Source organism: Rutilus rutilus (assembly GCF_951802725.1).
Source record: "Rutilus rutilus genome assembly, chromosome: 4".
In the NCBI taxonomy this organism is placed as follows: domain Eukaryota; kingdom Metazoa; phylum Chordata; class Actinopteri; order Cypriniformes; family Leuciscidae; genus Rutilus; species Rutilus rutilus.
This window is the reverse complement of record NC_140212.1, coordinates 6829977-6847469: the sequence shown is the minus strand read 5'-3', so window position 1 is coordinate 6847469 and position 17493 is coordinate 6829977. Positions and strand designations below refer to the sequence as shown.

Genomic DNA, 17493 nt, shown 5'->3' with positions numbered 1-17493 from the left:
CGGGCAGAATGCTTACTATTGTGGTGACGAAATTTGCGCCTCGCGTAAAAAAGATACATTTTTAGCTTAAAATGTTCCCAGCAACTCGTCGTAATTGCATTTTTACTTTATGATGAGTAACGCTGGGAACATATTAAGCTAAACCGGCTTGCCATAAACAAAAAGGAAGTATACTTTGGGCTTAACTTCCTAACTGTATTCTGAAGGTTTTTACAAAGGGTTTCGGTCATACATAATTTGCCTGATTTTATTCATAAAAACATGGTGAAAATATTTTTGGATAAAAAAGATATACACAAACCCCTCTGTAAAAACCTTTAACTCTAATACGTCAACTAAATGAAACAAGAATTTTGAACCTGGCTTAATCCAGTGTTTCTGAAAGTTGAAAACTTTCAGAAAACTTGTAATACAAAAAATGTTTGCAGTTCTTAATGTCACCAACTTGGGAAGTATGGTGAAATCTCTTAGTTATTTTTTCCCTATTCACCTTGGCTGTCTTGCCTTAAAGGGAAATCAAAAGGAATGACACTATTTTAGAAAGACTTATGGGACACCATGGCCTGGTTGTTTGTTCAATCTGTTTGAAGTATGTGGGTCCTCGTGGGTGGGGGTGGAATACCTGAGCAGAGGCCCCGCTGTTGACGTCCCTCTCGCACATAGACAGTCTTGTAAAAGCCACGGTGCCCAGGAGCCTTGAGATTCCTGTAGCACAAGGGTTCTTTCCGGTTTTCCATCCAACTTTAGTCCAAGGTCGTAGCTATGCACAAGAGTTGAACCGGTCGAAAATGCCCGACCAAGGTCTCGTTTCCTTTTCTCGTTATTCCAATATCACTTAATACAAGTCCCTTATTGTGTGATAGCATTTATTTGGATCCTGATTTCTTTCTTTTTTTAAGTTTTTTTTTTTTGTTGCTGTTTTTGTCTTTTTATTATGATAGGACATGTGTAGACGGGAAGCGTAGTGGGTGAGAAAGAGGGGGAAGGGATCAGGAAAGGTCCGCGGGCCGGGACTCAGACTCGGGTCTACCGAAGCACAGTATATGTCGGCACGAGGCTATTGACGCCGACATATCCTGAGTTCTTTCCTGCTCCTCAAAATCGTCCATATTTACTTTTTCCATGCCCGTTCCTGGTCTGTGCACGATTTATTGGTCTACATTATTCCAAATATTCACTCAGAAACTCATCACATTACAGAAGTAAAATAGGTTCATGTTTACTTTAAGCATCTGAAGACAGGCTTTGTGATTTTTATCTCAATGCCAAACTTTTCAGATCACCACGAATCAGCCAACACAATCTCTATTAGTGATCCATTAGTGATATGACCTTATTGGGTTATTAAAGTGCCCCATATGCAATTTTAAAGGTTCCTAGTTTAGTTTTTTGGTGATTCCTGCAATAAGTTTACATGCATCCAAGGTCAAAAAACACTTTAATTTTCTCATTATATACATTACAGCATTACCTCATTTCCCACAGTCTCAAAACGGTTAATTTGAAGATTCATTCTCTCTAAACCCCTCCTTTCTGAGAGCCTGCTCTGCTCTGATTGCTCTGATCTGCTCTGAGGCTTACCCAGTCTGTTATGATTGGTGAGGCTTACCCAGTCTGTTGTGATTGATGTACTCTGTTCTGATTGGTCAGATGACCCAGTCTGTTGTGATTGGTATACTCTGCTCTGATTGGTCAGATGGCCCAGTCTGTTGTGATAAGTCTGCTCTACTCTGATTGGTCAGACGGTTCAATCTGTTGTGATTAGTCTACTCTACTCTGATTGGTCAGATGGCCCAGTCTGTTGTTTTTGGTCTATTCTGCTCTGATTGGTCAGACAGCCCAGTCTGTTGTGATTGGTCCACTGCTTACAGCATGTGTCGGAAACTAAAAGCCCATTACTATATCTGAATTTCATCTCTGGAGGCTTCCTCAGCAATTGATGCACAGTGAAACATAAAGTAACGATGGCGTAGGTTTTACTGTATAAATTTGAGCCTGAGTCCTCATCCTTTGGAAGTTTATGCAAAGTGGATTTGCTTTCACAGCGCAAAAAACATAATCTTCTCGACGTGTCGACAAAACAAACCAAACTCCAGTCTCAGCTACATATAGCAGTGTTTTAGGGCAGGTCAATGTAGATGTCGTTCACAGGCAGCCAATGATGACCATAGGCTGGCATTATGCAAATTTGTTACATATGTAACAACGACTTGTTTCATGCAGTTCAGAATCGATTCTTTCTTTTGGGAGACAATAACTTTATTTGTCATGCACTGTAATCTTTATAACTTTGCAGACCCTTTACATTGACAAACAGCTATATTATACACTGCATAAAAAGTAATATAAAAAAAAAGCATAATGGGGCACTTTAAAAATGTAACTGGCTCCTTCCTTCCTCTAGCACAGTGAATATATCAGGACAGACCTCTGCAGGACTGACGCAATACTTTAGGGAGACAAAAATGCCTAATAATTTCTTGCCTATGCCACGCTGCTTGTTCTGTGGTCTCATCTGTTAAAATATGTTAAAGGCATTCAGTCATTACTTGTACATTAGCAAATTACTTCAGTTTTTTCTGCTGTGCCATTGAGGACTGTATTTAGCTGATGTGCCTCGGAATTCAAATCACTGTGAGTCCCAGTGAAACTTGTACACGTACTAAAACAATAAAACACATTTGTAAGACATAAATGTCACTATTCAATAGCTTTTCGTACACATTTAATGATGTCAGTGGATAAGCTAACATTTTGGCTTCATTAGAACCTTATTTTAAGATTAATTGATTCAATAAAGATCAAGGATTAATCGGTTTAGCAAACTATACTGCATGGTCAACCTATAAATCTATTTTAATATGTCTTCTGAATGTGTTGTAATATCTTGAGCACTAATGAAGCGTTAAGAATAGGGGAGTGAAATCAGGGAGTGTTTCTTTAATTTGTGTCCTGATTGTGACACCACCACACTCTTAGAAGAAAAGGTTCTATATAGAACCTTAAAGGATTCTGTAAGCGCTTATAGAACCTTTTAGGGGTTCCATCATGTATTATTTTATAAATGTTTTAATTCATTTTCAATAAAAATTTTTTTTTTAATTAAACAGATTTTAAACATACTTTATCACTAGAAAAATATTAAAAATAACACATTAATTATGAAAGTATTATGCAATCATTTAAGACATTTCTCGTTATATAGAAGTGTTTTGGCTTTAAAATTGAGGCAAGAACCCTAGGGTTTAATATAGAACCCCACTGAACCTTTTTTTCTAAGACTGAAGAATGAGCGATGTGCGTGAACATTTGGGAATCGGAGCCTTCTCATCTGCTGATGTATGTCGCTTGGATTTATAGCAACAGCTGTAAAAATGTTTATTGGGCATAGAATATAGACACCAGTTTCCTGGTAGACTCTGGACTCTTAACGCTCATGAGAAAAACGTATGTGCATGAATGACTGCAAGCTGTCACCGTCTGAATCCTCCTCACATATGGAGGGAGGCTTTCGGGAAGCACTGGGCATTAGAATGGGATGCCAGTTCTTGGCTTTGCAGTGTTTTTGTTTTGAAATGGCTTTTGTGTGGCTGATCCTGTTACAGTGAGAGGATAGACCCCGATGTCTGAGGGGGGTCATTAATCATTTAGAGTGATTTCTGGATTTTTGTCTTCTTTTTTTGTCACTAGCACATTACATAGGCTACTTCAATACATAAGCTACTTCAATTTGTTAAAGGGTAAACAGAAAAAAATAGATAAAGGAAAATAAGAAAGGATGTGAGTCAAAATCTGCTATGGGATAATTAAATATAACAATTCATGTAAAAATTTATATTTTATTGGAAAATTAAACAAAATTGTATCAAACTTTGATAATTCAACTGAGAAGATAGTGATCAAACTACATTTGATAAAAATCACCTGTCAAGTTTACAATATAGGCTACAGTTCATCTATTGCCAAATTTATGAAAAAAAGGTAGAAAACTATTGAAAATATTCAAATCAGTAATGTCAGATTCAGAAAGCTAGTTTGTGCATTAAACAATGTCCGTCAAAATATAACGTACAACTTCCTGTTTCCGTCAGGAACTAACCTTGAACAATGTTCACTAACCCGGGTGAAGTTTTTCAATTTGATTGGCGTTTATTCACTTTAGCATGCAGTGTGAAGTATTTCACTCCGTTCCCTGATCATTCCGATTCAATTTCAGCGAGGGAAGAACAAATTTATACTTACATGCGTAATGTATTATGTACATTATTGTCTTTGACAGACAGCATGTTGAAGCCGCTTATGCCGTCATTTTCTCCTTCTTCTCGGACAGCGATGACGTAGTCAAAACAACCGGTAGCGTGGGTTTTCCAGGAAATGCGTGACTCTGGACCTCTGCTTCTAGTAAATACTACAGTGTATTGTGCACATTATTTTTTGACAGACATCGATGTTGTGATATTCAAATGATGTGGATTTGAAAACAGATGAATTGTAAGCTCATAATTATTTATTCAGTGAAGTGATTGATGCCCCATGAGTGTGTTATGTCCAATTTTAGTTAGAATATTCCAACCGACAGTCAGCCTAAGTTTTTGACGGACGTGATAATGTGGATGAGGGGTGTTTGGGTAATTATAAAACGTGCTGGAGACGTTCAAATGCTTTTTGTGTTCATTATACTTATTTTACTGAATGAAGTTTATTTTGTAACTCAGAGACTGACATGTTTGGCTTGTCCAAAATGTTACTTTCAGCGGTCGCAAAAGTAACTTTTGAAAACTAAGGTCTTTTTTTCGTCTTTTTTAACCAGGAAAGGAGTGATTTTGATGCACAAAGTAATTTTTATTGTCTCCTATAACAAAAATATTTTATTTAAACCCATGAAAATGCAGATGCTGTTGTAAATATTAGTGAAAAATTACTTGTGCCATTATTACCCCTTAGCAGGTTTTGACTTATATATATTCTTTAGGAATGAATATATATATATATATATATATATATATACACACACACACACACACACATTAGTACAATCCAGGATTTTGTGTGGCTGTTTTGTGTTTCTGTCCGCTCCTCTTTGTAAACACATCTCTCACCCTTGCCTTAGTTACGATTTCTTGCAATGATTTTTGACAGAAAACTGAGGACATAATCATGTGTTTCTAAAAACAAGCGCTGATGCTATGTATAAATACAGATTTATTGAAAAATATTTTTTTTCCTTTACTTTTCTACGTATGTGCTGTGCACAGCAGTTTAATCATGTTCCAGATGTTAATAAAACTATTTTCTTTTTTTTTCTTTTTTTTTCATATGTGTGTGTATTTGTTTCACATTTTAATTATGCTCAAAGTAGCAAGTACAGTGAGCAGTCAGAACTGATTCTTTTCTAGAAATAATTGCCACTCCAGTCATGCTGTCAGGATGTCACACTCATACAGGATCATTTATACAACATGAAACAGTTCAATAAACTACTCGCAAGTATTCATAAACTTCTTCCCTGTCATGGTTATTTGAATTTTTGTCTGATTTGTATGTATAAATCTAAGCTTGAGAGTTATACAATTTATCTGTAAATCTGTTTATATATATATATATATATATATATATATATATATATATAATTATTATTATTATTTATTTTTTTAGATTTAATTATTTGGCCTTATCCAAGGCTAGTGCCTTTATTTTCTTCACAAATTGTTCCTGTTTGGTTTCCATTTTGGAATTCAAAAATATAAATTATTATTATAAAATATAAAAAGAATAAAGTATTTAAGGAATTAAAATATGATAAAGAATAATAGAAAGAAAAACAAGTTTAAGTATTAGACTATGTACAGTAGTGACCAAAAGTGATGTCTGGAGGGGATATTAGTTATAATGACCCTACAATTTTGAATAAACCATAAAAATATGAGGATATTATAAATATGAGGGAGGAACAAAACACTAAACTTGGTTAAGGTATTTATCTGACAAAATTATTTGGCAAAAAAAAAAAAAAAGAAGCAAACTTCAACTACAGGTTTTATTTGACTATTTTACATAGAAAAACAAAAAACTCACAGGAAAAAGCATACACTGACCCCAACATAATCAGTTAATAATATATTGTTGGTAATTTCGTTTTTGCATGTGTTCATCCTAATTTCTTTGTATGACCAAAAATGATGTCCGCACCATTTGTCATGTTTCATTGTGTTAGCATAAAAAATAAATAAAAATAAACACACACACACATACACACAAAACAAGTGACTCCAAGGACAACTAAGCAATGCTTATAAAATCTTTATGAAATTCTTAATTTTTTAACAAAGGAACACTATTTAAATTTTCTCAGGCCGGACATCAATTTTGGCCACTTCTGTTGCTATGAAAATGTTTTATTCTATGTTCTATTTATTCTATTATTATTATTATTATTATCATTATTGTTATATCTTTTTATATTATACACAGTTATGTTCATGTTTGGCCCATCTGAATCGGTCCCTGTTCGTGAATGAAGCACAAGTTCCCTCTGCTGGTCAACACGAGGAAGCTCAGATTGGGGTCATTCTACATTTACATTACATTTACATTTATTCATTTAGCAGACGCTTTTATCCACAGCGACTTAAAAATGTCCGGTCAGCCTACTGATCGTGCAGAGAAGTCAATGAATAGGTTAGAGAATCTTAAATAGCCAATATAAATCAACGTAAGCCTACATAAAGTTATACATCTTATTTTACGTTTGAGACACATTTGGAGGCCACCAAATGATTCTCACATGCAAAATAACAACTGAAATGAGCCGAGAGGGACTTGTGTCCCATGAGTTAAGACACATAGAACGTGAAATTTGTGGCAAATTGACAAACCAATTATGGTTTGCATGTCAATTACCTTCATAACAAGGTGGACATGTTGAAGCCGCCCCCTCACATCCTCTGGCTCTGGGGGCGAGTGTTGCGTAAAGGATGGTGGCGAGGAGTGGCACAGGATGCGTTTAAATAGCCACGCTCACAAACTTTTACCCATCACAACCTCTTCAGCTCTGCACACTGGTTTTACGCATCGATACTCTGCGCTCTGTGAAGATGCGTTGCGCACTTTCCAACCTGCACATGCTGCACTCTTCCGTCCTTGCGCTGTGGTTCACAGCTTTCCAGGGCTTCAGACCTGCGGATGCTGCCCCCAACCCTTCTCCTCTCCTGGGCTCCAACTGGGGAAACCCGCGGAGATTCATCCACCTTCAGACAACTTCAGACTTAAACAACTTCTACTTGGAGATCAGCCCGAACGGACATGTGCGCAAAACTACAAACCGGGGGTCTTACAGTGAGTAGCCTATACCTACTGTTTTTCATCAACATAAAGATGATGCCACCGATATTTAGGATATTAATACCAGTAAAATAAAAGTCAAAGTACACCAGTCTGAGCAAAGCTGATTAAATAAAACCAATTTTTATTTCATATCAAACACTGTCCTTTATATCTCCACAGTTTAATCTTCTTTTAATCCTGCATTTCAACAGGTGTAATTTTATTGAAGGCAGAGAGCAGAGACCGTCTGGCAATATTTGGAGTGAAAAGCAACCGATTTTTGTGCATGGACGCAGGAGGGACCCTTTTTACATCTGTAAGTTTTTAATCAAATGCATTTAAGTTGAAAAAGGTTAAAAAAAAAAATTAAGTAAGGCATAGTCTAATCTTATGTAAATTACACACAGATCATTATTAATACAGTAGCAATAAGGCCTGTTCACACCAAGGATGAGAACTATAAAGATATTGTTCTAAAAATAGTTCCAATAGCCTATAAAAGTCCACACCACAACTATAACCATAATGGCACAGAGAAAAGATATTTGGAATCACTTTCAGAACGAATTTTCCCCTACGGTCATCATCAGCTTCGTAAATCCTGCAAAGTTTTTTATATATATTTTTTTATGTATGTACATTTCTAATACTATAAATTATATTATATTACCTTTGGATCATATTACAAAAAACTAGTTAACACAGCTTTGAGGGTATAGCCTTTCTTTTTGAGCAGCTGTGGGAGTGACGGTAAAATTGACATCTCTCTTCCGACTGCCGTTAACAATCTCTCTCTATTTTTTCCCCTCTTTTGAAAGTTGCGAAACACTATTGTGCAGTTTTTCTTTTTTGTTATTTGAGCAAATGGGAACATGAAAAATATATTTAATGTAGTCTCTCATTCACCACTATAGAAGTTTACCCAACTATGATGACTTCTGCTTGTGAGAAACCCGGAAATGTGGCAAAGGTCAATTGTTATCGTTATCGTTATAGTTATAGTTCTTGGTGTGAATGGGCCTTACGTTTTAGTACATAATAATAGCCGTGACACTTTGCCTTCTTTGGATTCGTTATTTTACTATTGGTATATTTTTTATGTCTTCAGACGATCTGCAATAAAGAAGATTGTCTTTTTCACCACAAACTTTTGGAAAACAATCGTGACGTGTACTTCTCCACCAAGCATGGCATACTGCTTAACCTGGACGGGGCAAAACAGGTGTTCATAGCTGGACAAAACCTCCCTCAGTCATCTCTCTTCTTATCAGAGAAGAACACTGTCCCACTGGAGCGCCTGCAGCACCGGGAGCGGAGGAACCGTCAGGTGAATCCGTCAGACCCGCTGAACGCGCTCCGGTACGGAGAGGAGTCAGACTCCAGAGCTGCTCAAGAGGACGATGGGGACTTGGACATTGAGCCATCGGAGGGACAAAACATCTCCAGAGAAACCCTAGTTTCCCCATCCGATGATGACCCTTGGGACCTTCTTCACGACTCAAGCCCCGGCAGTCCCCGGATTTCAGCAATTGTCGGATAGACCATCTTGATCCTCCATGCAGGTGACTGTGGACCTGCCAACGTAAGAGTACGACTCCATAATACTTTCATCAATGGTCATAAATAAATATTTTAAAGGACATATACTAAAAATCAAATTCACATAGATCTGCAGATTCTTCAGGCTGTTTAATATCTGCATTCCACCAAATCTGAAGAACCTGCGTTGTTGTTTTTTCACCTGCCCCCATGAATTTGTCTTTGGTGCTGGACACCACCTGTGGATAACAATTGTCTACCGAGAAAGTATTTATTTATTTAATTAATTACATATGTTTTATTTATGGTATTTATATGGATGCTTTAAATGTTATATGTGCAGGGAAATGTTATAGACCTACCCGTTTTACTCATTTTAAATAAATAAAAAGTTGATTAAAGAAAACATGTTCTGTGATTTATTTGTGTCTTATTCGTCTTGCAGTAAATCTAAAAAGTAAGTTAGTTTTTTGTATTATTTTAATAAGCATTGAACAGTAAGCTATGACATAAAGGCAAACACAAAAACAGAGTATAGGCCTAAGTGTGATATTTTCAAAGATGAAAAAAGAAAAACAATCTCTGCAGAAAAGTGAGTTAGTTTATTCAGAAAAATATCATCTGTTTATCACCTTTTGGTCACTGCGAGATTTGTTTGATTGAACTTGTCCCTCAGTGGAAAGCTATCTGGTTTAACATCCTGTCATTAGAGGGGAATAATGAACACTCAGAATCAATCTGAAATCTGAGTCTCCAAGAATAAACCTTTCCACATTCTGTTTTGTTTCCAATGTCAAAGGCTGCACTTTGGTTATTTTTGGAAGGAAATGCCTTGCAGAGAGCCCACCTTTAGGTTACACTATGACCTGTTTATGTTAAAGCTCTACAACTAGAAAGAGGATTTAGATTTTGTAGCTGATTTGAGAGCAGTATGTTTTGAACGGACGAAAAAAAAAAAAAGAAAAAAAAAAAGTTTGATAGCCTAGCCTGACAAAATTACATTTTACAGTTTCTTATGTAAAATCTAAAAGTTTGTATAAATTTATAAGAAATATGTAGTACATTTTTTATTTACTTAAGAGAAGTTTCTGATGTAAAATTTCAATGGAGGTCTTAATCATTGTTTCAGTCTAAATCTGCTTTTAGGCTAATATTGCAATAGTCTCAAACTTTTTAATTATTTATTTATTACCAAAATAGCCTATATTCTGTGAAGTAATTCTAAACGATTTGAAATCCTTTACTAAGAGAGGATGTAACGTTATATATTGTTAAATAAGCAAAGAATCATCAGGTTATTACCATCTAACATACATAGCTAATTATTATTATTATTTATAATAATAATTATTATTATTATTTATAATAATAATAATAATAATTATTATTATTAAGATTTAGAAATACACCCAGGGGGTACACTATGATAAACAGCAAAAATAAATAAGTAAAATCAAAAGATAGACAAAACCCCATCTTTTGTCCGTGTGACGTGATCTCCGCTTCCACGCTTTTAGAATCGTATCCGCAGATTCGACATGTTTATAAAACGCACAAAGCTTGTACCAATTAAAACACGTTTCTTCGAGGTTTTAAGACCATATAATAATTGAAAACTACTATTGTATTTCAATCACTTACTTTGTGTTAAACTGGAAACACAACGGTAGGCACGCTTATAGTGAATTGCAAATTCGTATATTCAGATAGATTTCCGTAGTTTGTTTTCAGGCGGGACTGTAACGTTACCTCAGCTCACATCAAAACAAAATGATACAAATACAGACTTTCTAAAAGTGCCCATTATATTTTTAACTCGAGCAATAGATATCACGAAAGGTTGTAGAAAAATACTGCAGTAGTGTCAGTGTTCATAGCGCATAAAGTGCGATTTTAATTTTATTCTCTCTTTTTGCACAGAATAATGGACAGACCTTCCAGGTGCGTATTTACGTTACATAACGTTGTTTAATGAGTTAATCCATGCTTTAGATAAGTGTTGTCTTGTCACTTTCCATATGTGCCTGCTTCTGTATGACAGCTGTTGGTCTTTGTTTTTCGTAATTACCTGTTACTTCCTGATATTTTCATAATCAATCACCGTGAGTTAAAAAATCTGGAAAGTCAGTGTCCTCTTTGATGCAAACTGTGTTTTGTACCTGTCATCAGAAATAGGAAATCTGTTAACTACGCAGTCTTCCAAGACGATGATGGTGAGACATCTGATTTGCTTTAAGGATTTCACTTCAAAATCACTTAGAACCTATAAAGATGTTTACATGATTTATGTGACAGATGAGGACTTTACCTGTGTGAAACCTCCTCCAAAAAAAGCTAGAACGGCTGTTTCGGAGAGAAACCACAAGACAACAAGTCCATCTCCAAATGAAGTTGTTGATCCCACCAGCTCAGGAAGCAGCAAGAGGTTACAAAGAGCTTTTTTGCCTTTTCAAAACACATTTCACTCACAGAAAAGTATTAATGCACCACTGAGTGTATGTAATGACTCCATTGACCCTTTACTGTTATTTCAGGATGTCTCTGGATGATAAACATTATGACAGAGATTTGGAGACAGCTCTAACATTGTCATTGCTAAGCTCTCCAAGAACACAAGATGGAGAGCCTACAACCAAAACAGGTGAATTTTCTGCTGGTCTGAGTACTAATTTCCCTCATTCATGAAGTGCAAAGTTGTATTTTACTGTTATTTATTGTCTTCTTGTGTTCTGCAGATGATTGTGACGTGTCTCAGCCTGCTCAATGTTCTCCACCTGTTCTGATACACTGCAGTGCTGATAGCAGCCATTTAGGTAACAACAAATAATTTTGTCTTTTTACTGCTCACAAACTGATTATCTTTTCTCTTATATATGTGACCCGATCTGGTGAAATGAGTCGGAAGTCGCAACGTTCCATTTTAAGATATGGGCCGTTTATGTTGAAAAACATAACATTTTATTTTATTTATTTTTTTGTGCTAAATTTCAAAGAACAGACATTCAAAAATAATCTCCTAAAGTTTCGTAGTCCAGATAATTGAGTAAAGGTATTTAAATGACTATTAAAGTTTACAAAGTTTTACTAAATTCGCTGGAAATGAATATTGCTTTTCTCAACTCCTCTCATCACCTCTGAGCATTTCCCGGGTATCCCCTGAAACGTCTCTGCTCTCCAAATATGGTGTTATTTCAACTGACCGGCACGCGATTGGTCCAGCCATCCTCCTGTCAGACTCGCGGCGCTCTGTGTAAACAAGCTAGCAGATCTCCTCAGAAAGATTAAATATTATTAATTTGAGAAATGTCGCTGTCAAAAGAGAGCAAAGTCGCCAAAAAGTCGCCAAAAGCGTTGAACTCACTGGAGGCTTCTAACCTAAGCTCTGCTGCTGGTCATCAAGAGTGGCTAAGGCTAGTGATTGTATTGAATCTGGAGACGTGTCATCCTCTGATGACAGCGACAGCGAAAGTGACAGCCCTGTGGTATTTATCGTGTATGGATGTGAGTGAGTGCAATTATTCTGTGAGTGTATTTATCTGCAAGGAGTATCCATTACAATGTGTTTGATTTATTTTAACCCAATATTTAACTGTTGGTATATCCGTTATGAATATGTTTTACACTGTTATTGTCAACTAGCCTACACAAAGATATGATTGCATAGGCTAACATTATTTGTTCTCTGTTTCCTTGTCTCTCTGCCTCTCTCACTTTCTCTCTCTCTCTCTCTCTCTCACACACACACACACAAAGACACAAAGAGAGAGAGACACACACACACACCCTCTCTCAAGCAAAACTGTTGCACCTCTGTTCAATCTTTCTGATTTTAGTAAATGTTTGTAAAAGTGCCTTTTAAATTATTTATTCAAATAAAAACTTTAAAATAATTTGAGCTTCAGCCTGGCATAATAGTATATATTAATGTCTTTGGTCAAATTAAGCTGTACAATAAATAGTTCATCCCTTTAAATGCAATGGATTTTGAAAGATATCAACAAAAAACGGGCAAAAAACTTTAAAAGCGATTTTCTCAGGGTTTCAATTGGAAAATAACCATAATTCAAACGACCATAATTCAAATGTGTATATATTTACAACCATTCAAGGTATGACTTTGACTAGGATATCATTTGAAAGCTTATGGTCTCCTCTTTCCATTAATACCAAAATATCAGTTTTGAAATTTGGGTCACTGTGACTCATTTTGCTGGATCTGGTCACATATTTGTATGATTATTTGTACATATTTATGCAGCTTGATTCGACATTTCCATGTAAAAACCTTTGTCTATTCTCTAAACAAAACTCTGTGCTTGATTTTGTACAGTAGGTGACAGTCATCCCCATTCAGATTCTCCTCCTGTGCTGTCAAATTGTTGCATTGATGGCGGAAGTTTAGGTAATGCAGGTTTGTTATTATGCAGATATGAACTTTTGATGTTAACAAAATTGAAATTTCAAAGTGTTAAAATCAGTGTGTCAGAAAACTGCATCTTTGGGGCTGACAAAAAGAGAACAAATGTTACATTTTCTATGCATGTGTGCCTCTGTGTTTATTATTGTCTTTGTTCTCAGGGCTGAATTTGATCAGCATGGATCCCTCCCCTCCCAAAGTTTCCAAACAGACTGATGCCACAGAAAAGCAGAGAAAACCTGGGAAAACCAGAGATGAGGACTACCAGCTGCAAAACACACCAGGTTATCTGAGGACCTTCACAATCTTAATTAATGAGGCCATATAATGTATTTATGTCTAAAAGAGCATGTTTTCATGCTTGAATGTAAAAAAAAAAAAAAATCACATGTTTGACATGTAATTCAAGTGTATCAAGTTGTATCACCTCTTTTTCCAGTCTGTCAGTAACGCTCTGTTTAGTTCCTGTCTTTATGAAGCCCCTCCTTCTGAAAAGCACAATGTGCTGTGATTGGTCGATTGGACCAGTGTGTTGTGATTGGTCAACCACTTCGAGTGTGTTTGGGAAATTTTTTAAAGTCACGTGGACCTGGACTGGCCTCTGCTGCATTGTTTTCAGTGTTTTCATGATGAAATTTAATACTACTGATTCAAAATGTGGGCATTTATTTATGGTTGTTCTGGTTGCAGATTCGGAGAGTGATGCAGACTTCACTGAAGAAGATGAAAGTGAAGACGAGACATTCACGGCGAAGAAGATAAAGGTGGTGAAACTAAAGACAGAAAAAAAGTCACCACCTCCCGTGAAGGAAAAGAAAGACAAAAAGCCCACGAAAGCCTCAAAAGCTAAAACCTCAGGTGCTTTTGTTACTTAAGAGTGTGTTCACACTTGTAGTTCGTTTCTCTTTGTTTTTTTGGTCTGGACCAAAAAAGAGAAAATTATACATTTAGTCCTGGTTCACACTGTCATTTTTAACACCGAAACTAAAGGTACAGAACAACAAAAACGCTTTAAAAATACTAAATTATGATGAGAAAAAAAGGTATGCTTGAGTATTCTGTGAATTTCTGTCCTTTCTAGGGGTCGCATCTTGTGACATCAGGTCCTGGTTTTGGCTAGTTTAGATGGCTTTGGTCCGTGTTGTGTTTATATTTCTGTCGAACTGTACCAGAGTTTGTTTGGATGCGGAGCGAGACCCACCTTTTCATGGGTCTCGGTCCACTTGTCTGGTGCGCACCAGGGTTCGGCAGCGCTCACAGTCATTCAAATGAACCGCACTAAAAGAACAATCGCACCAGAGTTCATTTTAATTGAACCAAACCTGCCAAGCTGTGAACACCCTACATTTTACCGTCCGATGAAAGACATGCCACACTAACATCTCTCTCTTTCTGACAGCTCCCAGCCCAGCGGTCTGTCGGAGTCCAGCTGCTCCTGTGTCTGGACTGAAGAACACGCCAAAAACTCCACCTATCTCTAAACCTGCTCTCTGCTCCAGTCCTGCAGGGGGCAAATTGCCTAAGTGGAATCCCCCTGGTGAGACTACAGGCTGAAATCATCAATGCAAAGTTGTCAATTTTGACTGCCAAAAACTGAAAAAGTGCTGTATTTGTGGTCCTGTTGTAAATTCTAACTCCATTTTCAGGTCTGGTTGGCCGGAGTCCCGGTGCGTCTCAGAATGCAACTATGAAGTCTCCTGGACAGGGGCTGCGTTTAGGACTTTCCCGACTGGCTCGAATCAAACCCCTTCACCACAATGCTGCTGTGAACTAAACAGACTAGTTTTAAAGAAACTATATAATGAGAAGCTGCACATCTTTAGGTTTCCATGGCAGAAAAAAAAAATGGTAAGAAGTCTATTTTCAAAGTACTGAAATTTGTCCAGAATTTTAAGGTCTTTCATCCCTTACTTACAATTTATATGTAGGGAATAAATTATTTTTTGTTTTCAGTGTAATATTTTTAAATGTCTTTTGTGTGGTGTGTTTTAGCTCTGTAAATATGCACTTTTTGATAAACATTAAAGACTGTAATATGCTAAAATCTGAATTTTTTCATTCACTCCCTGAAGTGATATATTAGTGGACTAATGTAGGGAATAGTGAATGACGGTATGGGGGCGATTTCAGAAACAGCGCCTGTCTTAAGTGAACACTCAAGCCATGTCTCCCTCTAGTTGCCAAAACAAGCCATGAATGAAGGAGAGGGGGACAGTAGAGAAGCTGTCCTTGCCACAGTCATCTGGGGTGGAGCTTTACTTTTGTAAAGCTTCTTTGAAATATTATATATGGGCCATTCTACAGAATTGGTGCAAACTGCTGTCCGACAACCAAAAAACACATTTAAAAAGCATTTAAGTATTCAAATTTTAGATGTTTAATAAGATCCTTCTATTATCTATTGAATCCCACAATAATATTTAAAATATAAGTAAGCTTAATATATATAAAATCATCATTTGTTGGGTACTTTCAATTGGGAGGTGGCTGTCCCGAACCCTAACCCCTAAATTTCATCTTGTGAAAATGATATTGAAATATTTTTTGTTTGTTGTTTTTAAAAATATCTTTTTGATTTATTTTCTCTTTTGGTAGACGTCACTAGTACCAAACACCTTTTTTCTGCAACTAAGCAAACCTTTTTGGGTGTAATTACATAAAATTTAGTTTTTATGTGTGTACAACAGTTCAGAACTGTGCTAGGTTACCATGTGCTGGCTATCATCTTTGATCTTGGCTCAAAAGTATCCTAAATTGTCACTACCGAAACAGTCACTACCAAAACATGTGGTGAAGTTTTTGGTTGTGACATCTTTTTTTTTTTTTTTTTTTATTCAATAAAATTTAGTTTTTATGTGAGTATAACTGTTCAGAACTGTGCTAGGTAATCATCTTTGAACTAGGCTCAAAAGTATCTTAAATTGTTACTACTGAAACAGTCATGACTGAAACATGCCATCATTGTTTTGGTAGTGACAAAAGGGTGACATAATCATTTATTTGGGGGAAATAAACAAAATGTTTGTAGAGTGATGCAAATCATTAGTATCTTAGTATGTTTTAGTATGCAAGTTAAAATTCTGTAAAATGTGGTCGCTACTAAAACATTACTGTCACTACAGAAAATGTGCCGTCACGACCAAAACATGGATGTTTTGTCTAAAATAAAGTATGCTGAATTATCAACTAAGATGTTGTTATTATAGTGTTTGGTTCAATGTATATTCAAACTAATGAATCCTTAACTTTGAAATCAGTATGATTAACTTAATGCCTTTTACAAAGAAAAATTGGGTTCAAAATACAACAAATCTTATAATACACTTGAAATATTGTTAAAATTGTAATTGTTATTGATTTACCTGTGAAAACTTAAAAATATATTTACAAGGTAGATACAAATATTAATAGGTCGGTATAAGCCTTCTTATTAAATTATTTATTATTGTGTTTTGGTAACGACAAATCTGGGGAGAGGAAAAATATTCCCAAACTTTCTGAAAATGCAATGTGATAATTAACTGCACAATTACTAGAAATGTGTACCTTGGATATTATACAATTTGTAAACATACCAAATTTGTGGAAAAAGACACCTTTTTTTCAAGAAGTTTCCAACTCTGACTTTGAACCAATTCTGTAGAATGGGCCATATATTTAGTGTGCTGTGCAAATAAAACTGAAAACCAGCTCACCCAGTACTTCGTTTTCAGACGAACTGCCAACACAAACTTTTGAGTTCGTTAAATACTAGCCTATGGAAATTATAAAAGTCTTGTTTTGCAGAGGCAGGGTGTTTCTTCATAAATTAATGTTACAATACTATAAGTCAGCTCTTTCTAAGTAAGTCTTTCAATGCTGCAGGTTTTGTGAATACTGAAAACTGCAACAGGTGATAATCTCTTTGGGAATACTCTCACTATGTGCCTATTGTGACTTAAAATAAAATATCTGACTTTGGTGAACTTTTTGTGGGTGCATCTCAATTTCATTTTACATAAAATGGTTATTGGTGTAACAAGTGCTGTCTGTAATCATTTAGGCTAAATCAAAATTAATCCAAAACATTACATTTTTAAGGTTTTACTGAATAATATGATTGAGGTTCAGAAAGTTCAGTAAAGTAAAGTTAATATTTTCCAAGCTGTACCCAGTGTTTACCAGGATTCAATGTCCTGGTCTCCTCCTTCCCAAGATGAATGTGATCATGTTAG

The 17493-nt window shown here is 36.0% G+C and overlaps 2 protein-coding genes across 2 annotated transcripts; both read left to right on the top strand.

Moving 5' to 3' along the window:
- Positions 1 to 7094: 7094 nt before the first annotated feature.
- fgf23 (fibroblast growth factor 23) lies at positions 7095 to 8863 on the top strand (the record flags this gene model as incomplete). Its single annotated transcript, XM_084406534.1, has 3 exons — positions 7095 to 7335; positions 7536 to 7639; positions 8432 to 8863. The coding sequence occupies 3 exons, from the start codon at positions 7095 to 7097 to the stop codon at positions 8861 to 8863; spliced, it is 777 nt and encodes a 258-aa protein (XP_084262660.1).
- Positions 8864 to 10391: 1528 nt separating this feature from the next.
- rad51ap1 (RAD51 associated protein 1) lies at positions 10392 to 17236 on the top strand. Its single transcript, XM_084406528.1, has 10 exons — positions 10392 to 10803; positions 11032 to 11075; positions 11158 to 11287; positions 11397 to 11503; positions 11598 to 11675; positions 13193 to 13264; positions 13441 to 13563; positions 13970 to 14137; positions 14679 to 14816; positions 14926 to 17236. Exons 1-10 carry the CDS (start codon positions 10787 to 10789, stop codon positions 15051 to 15053), a joined length of 1005 nt encoding a protein of 334 aa, XP_084262654.1. The 5' UTR covers positions 10392 to 10786; the 3' UTR covers positions 15054 to 17236.
- Positions 17237 to 17493: the final 257 nt, after the last annotated feature.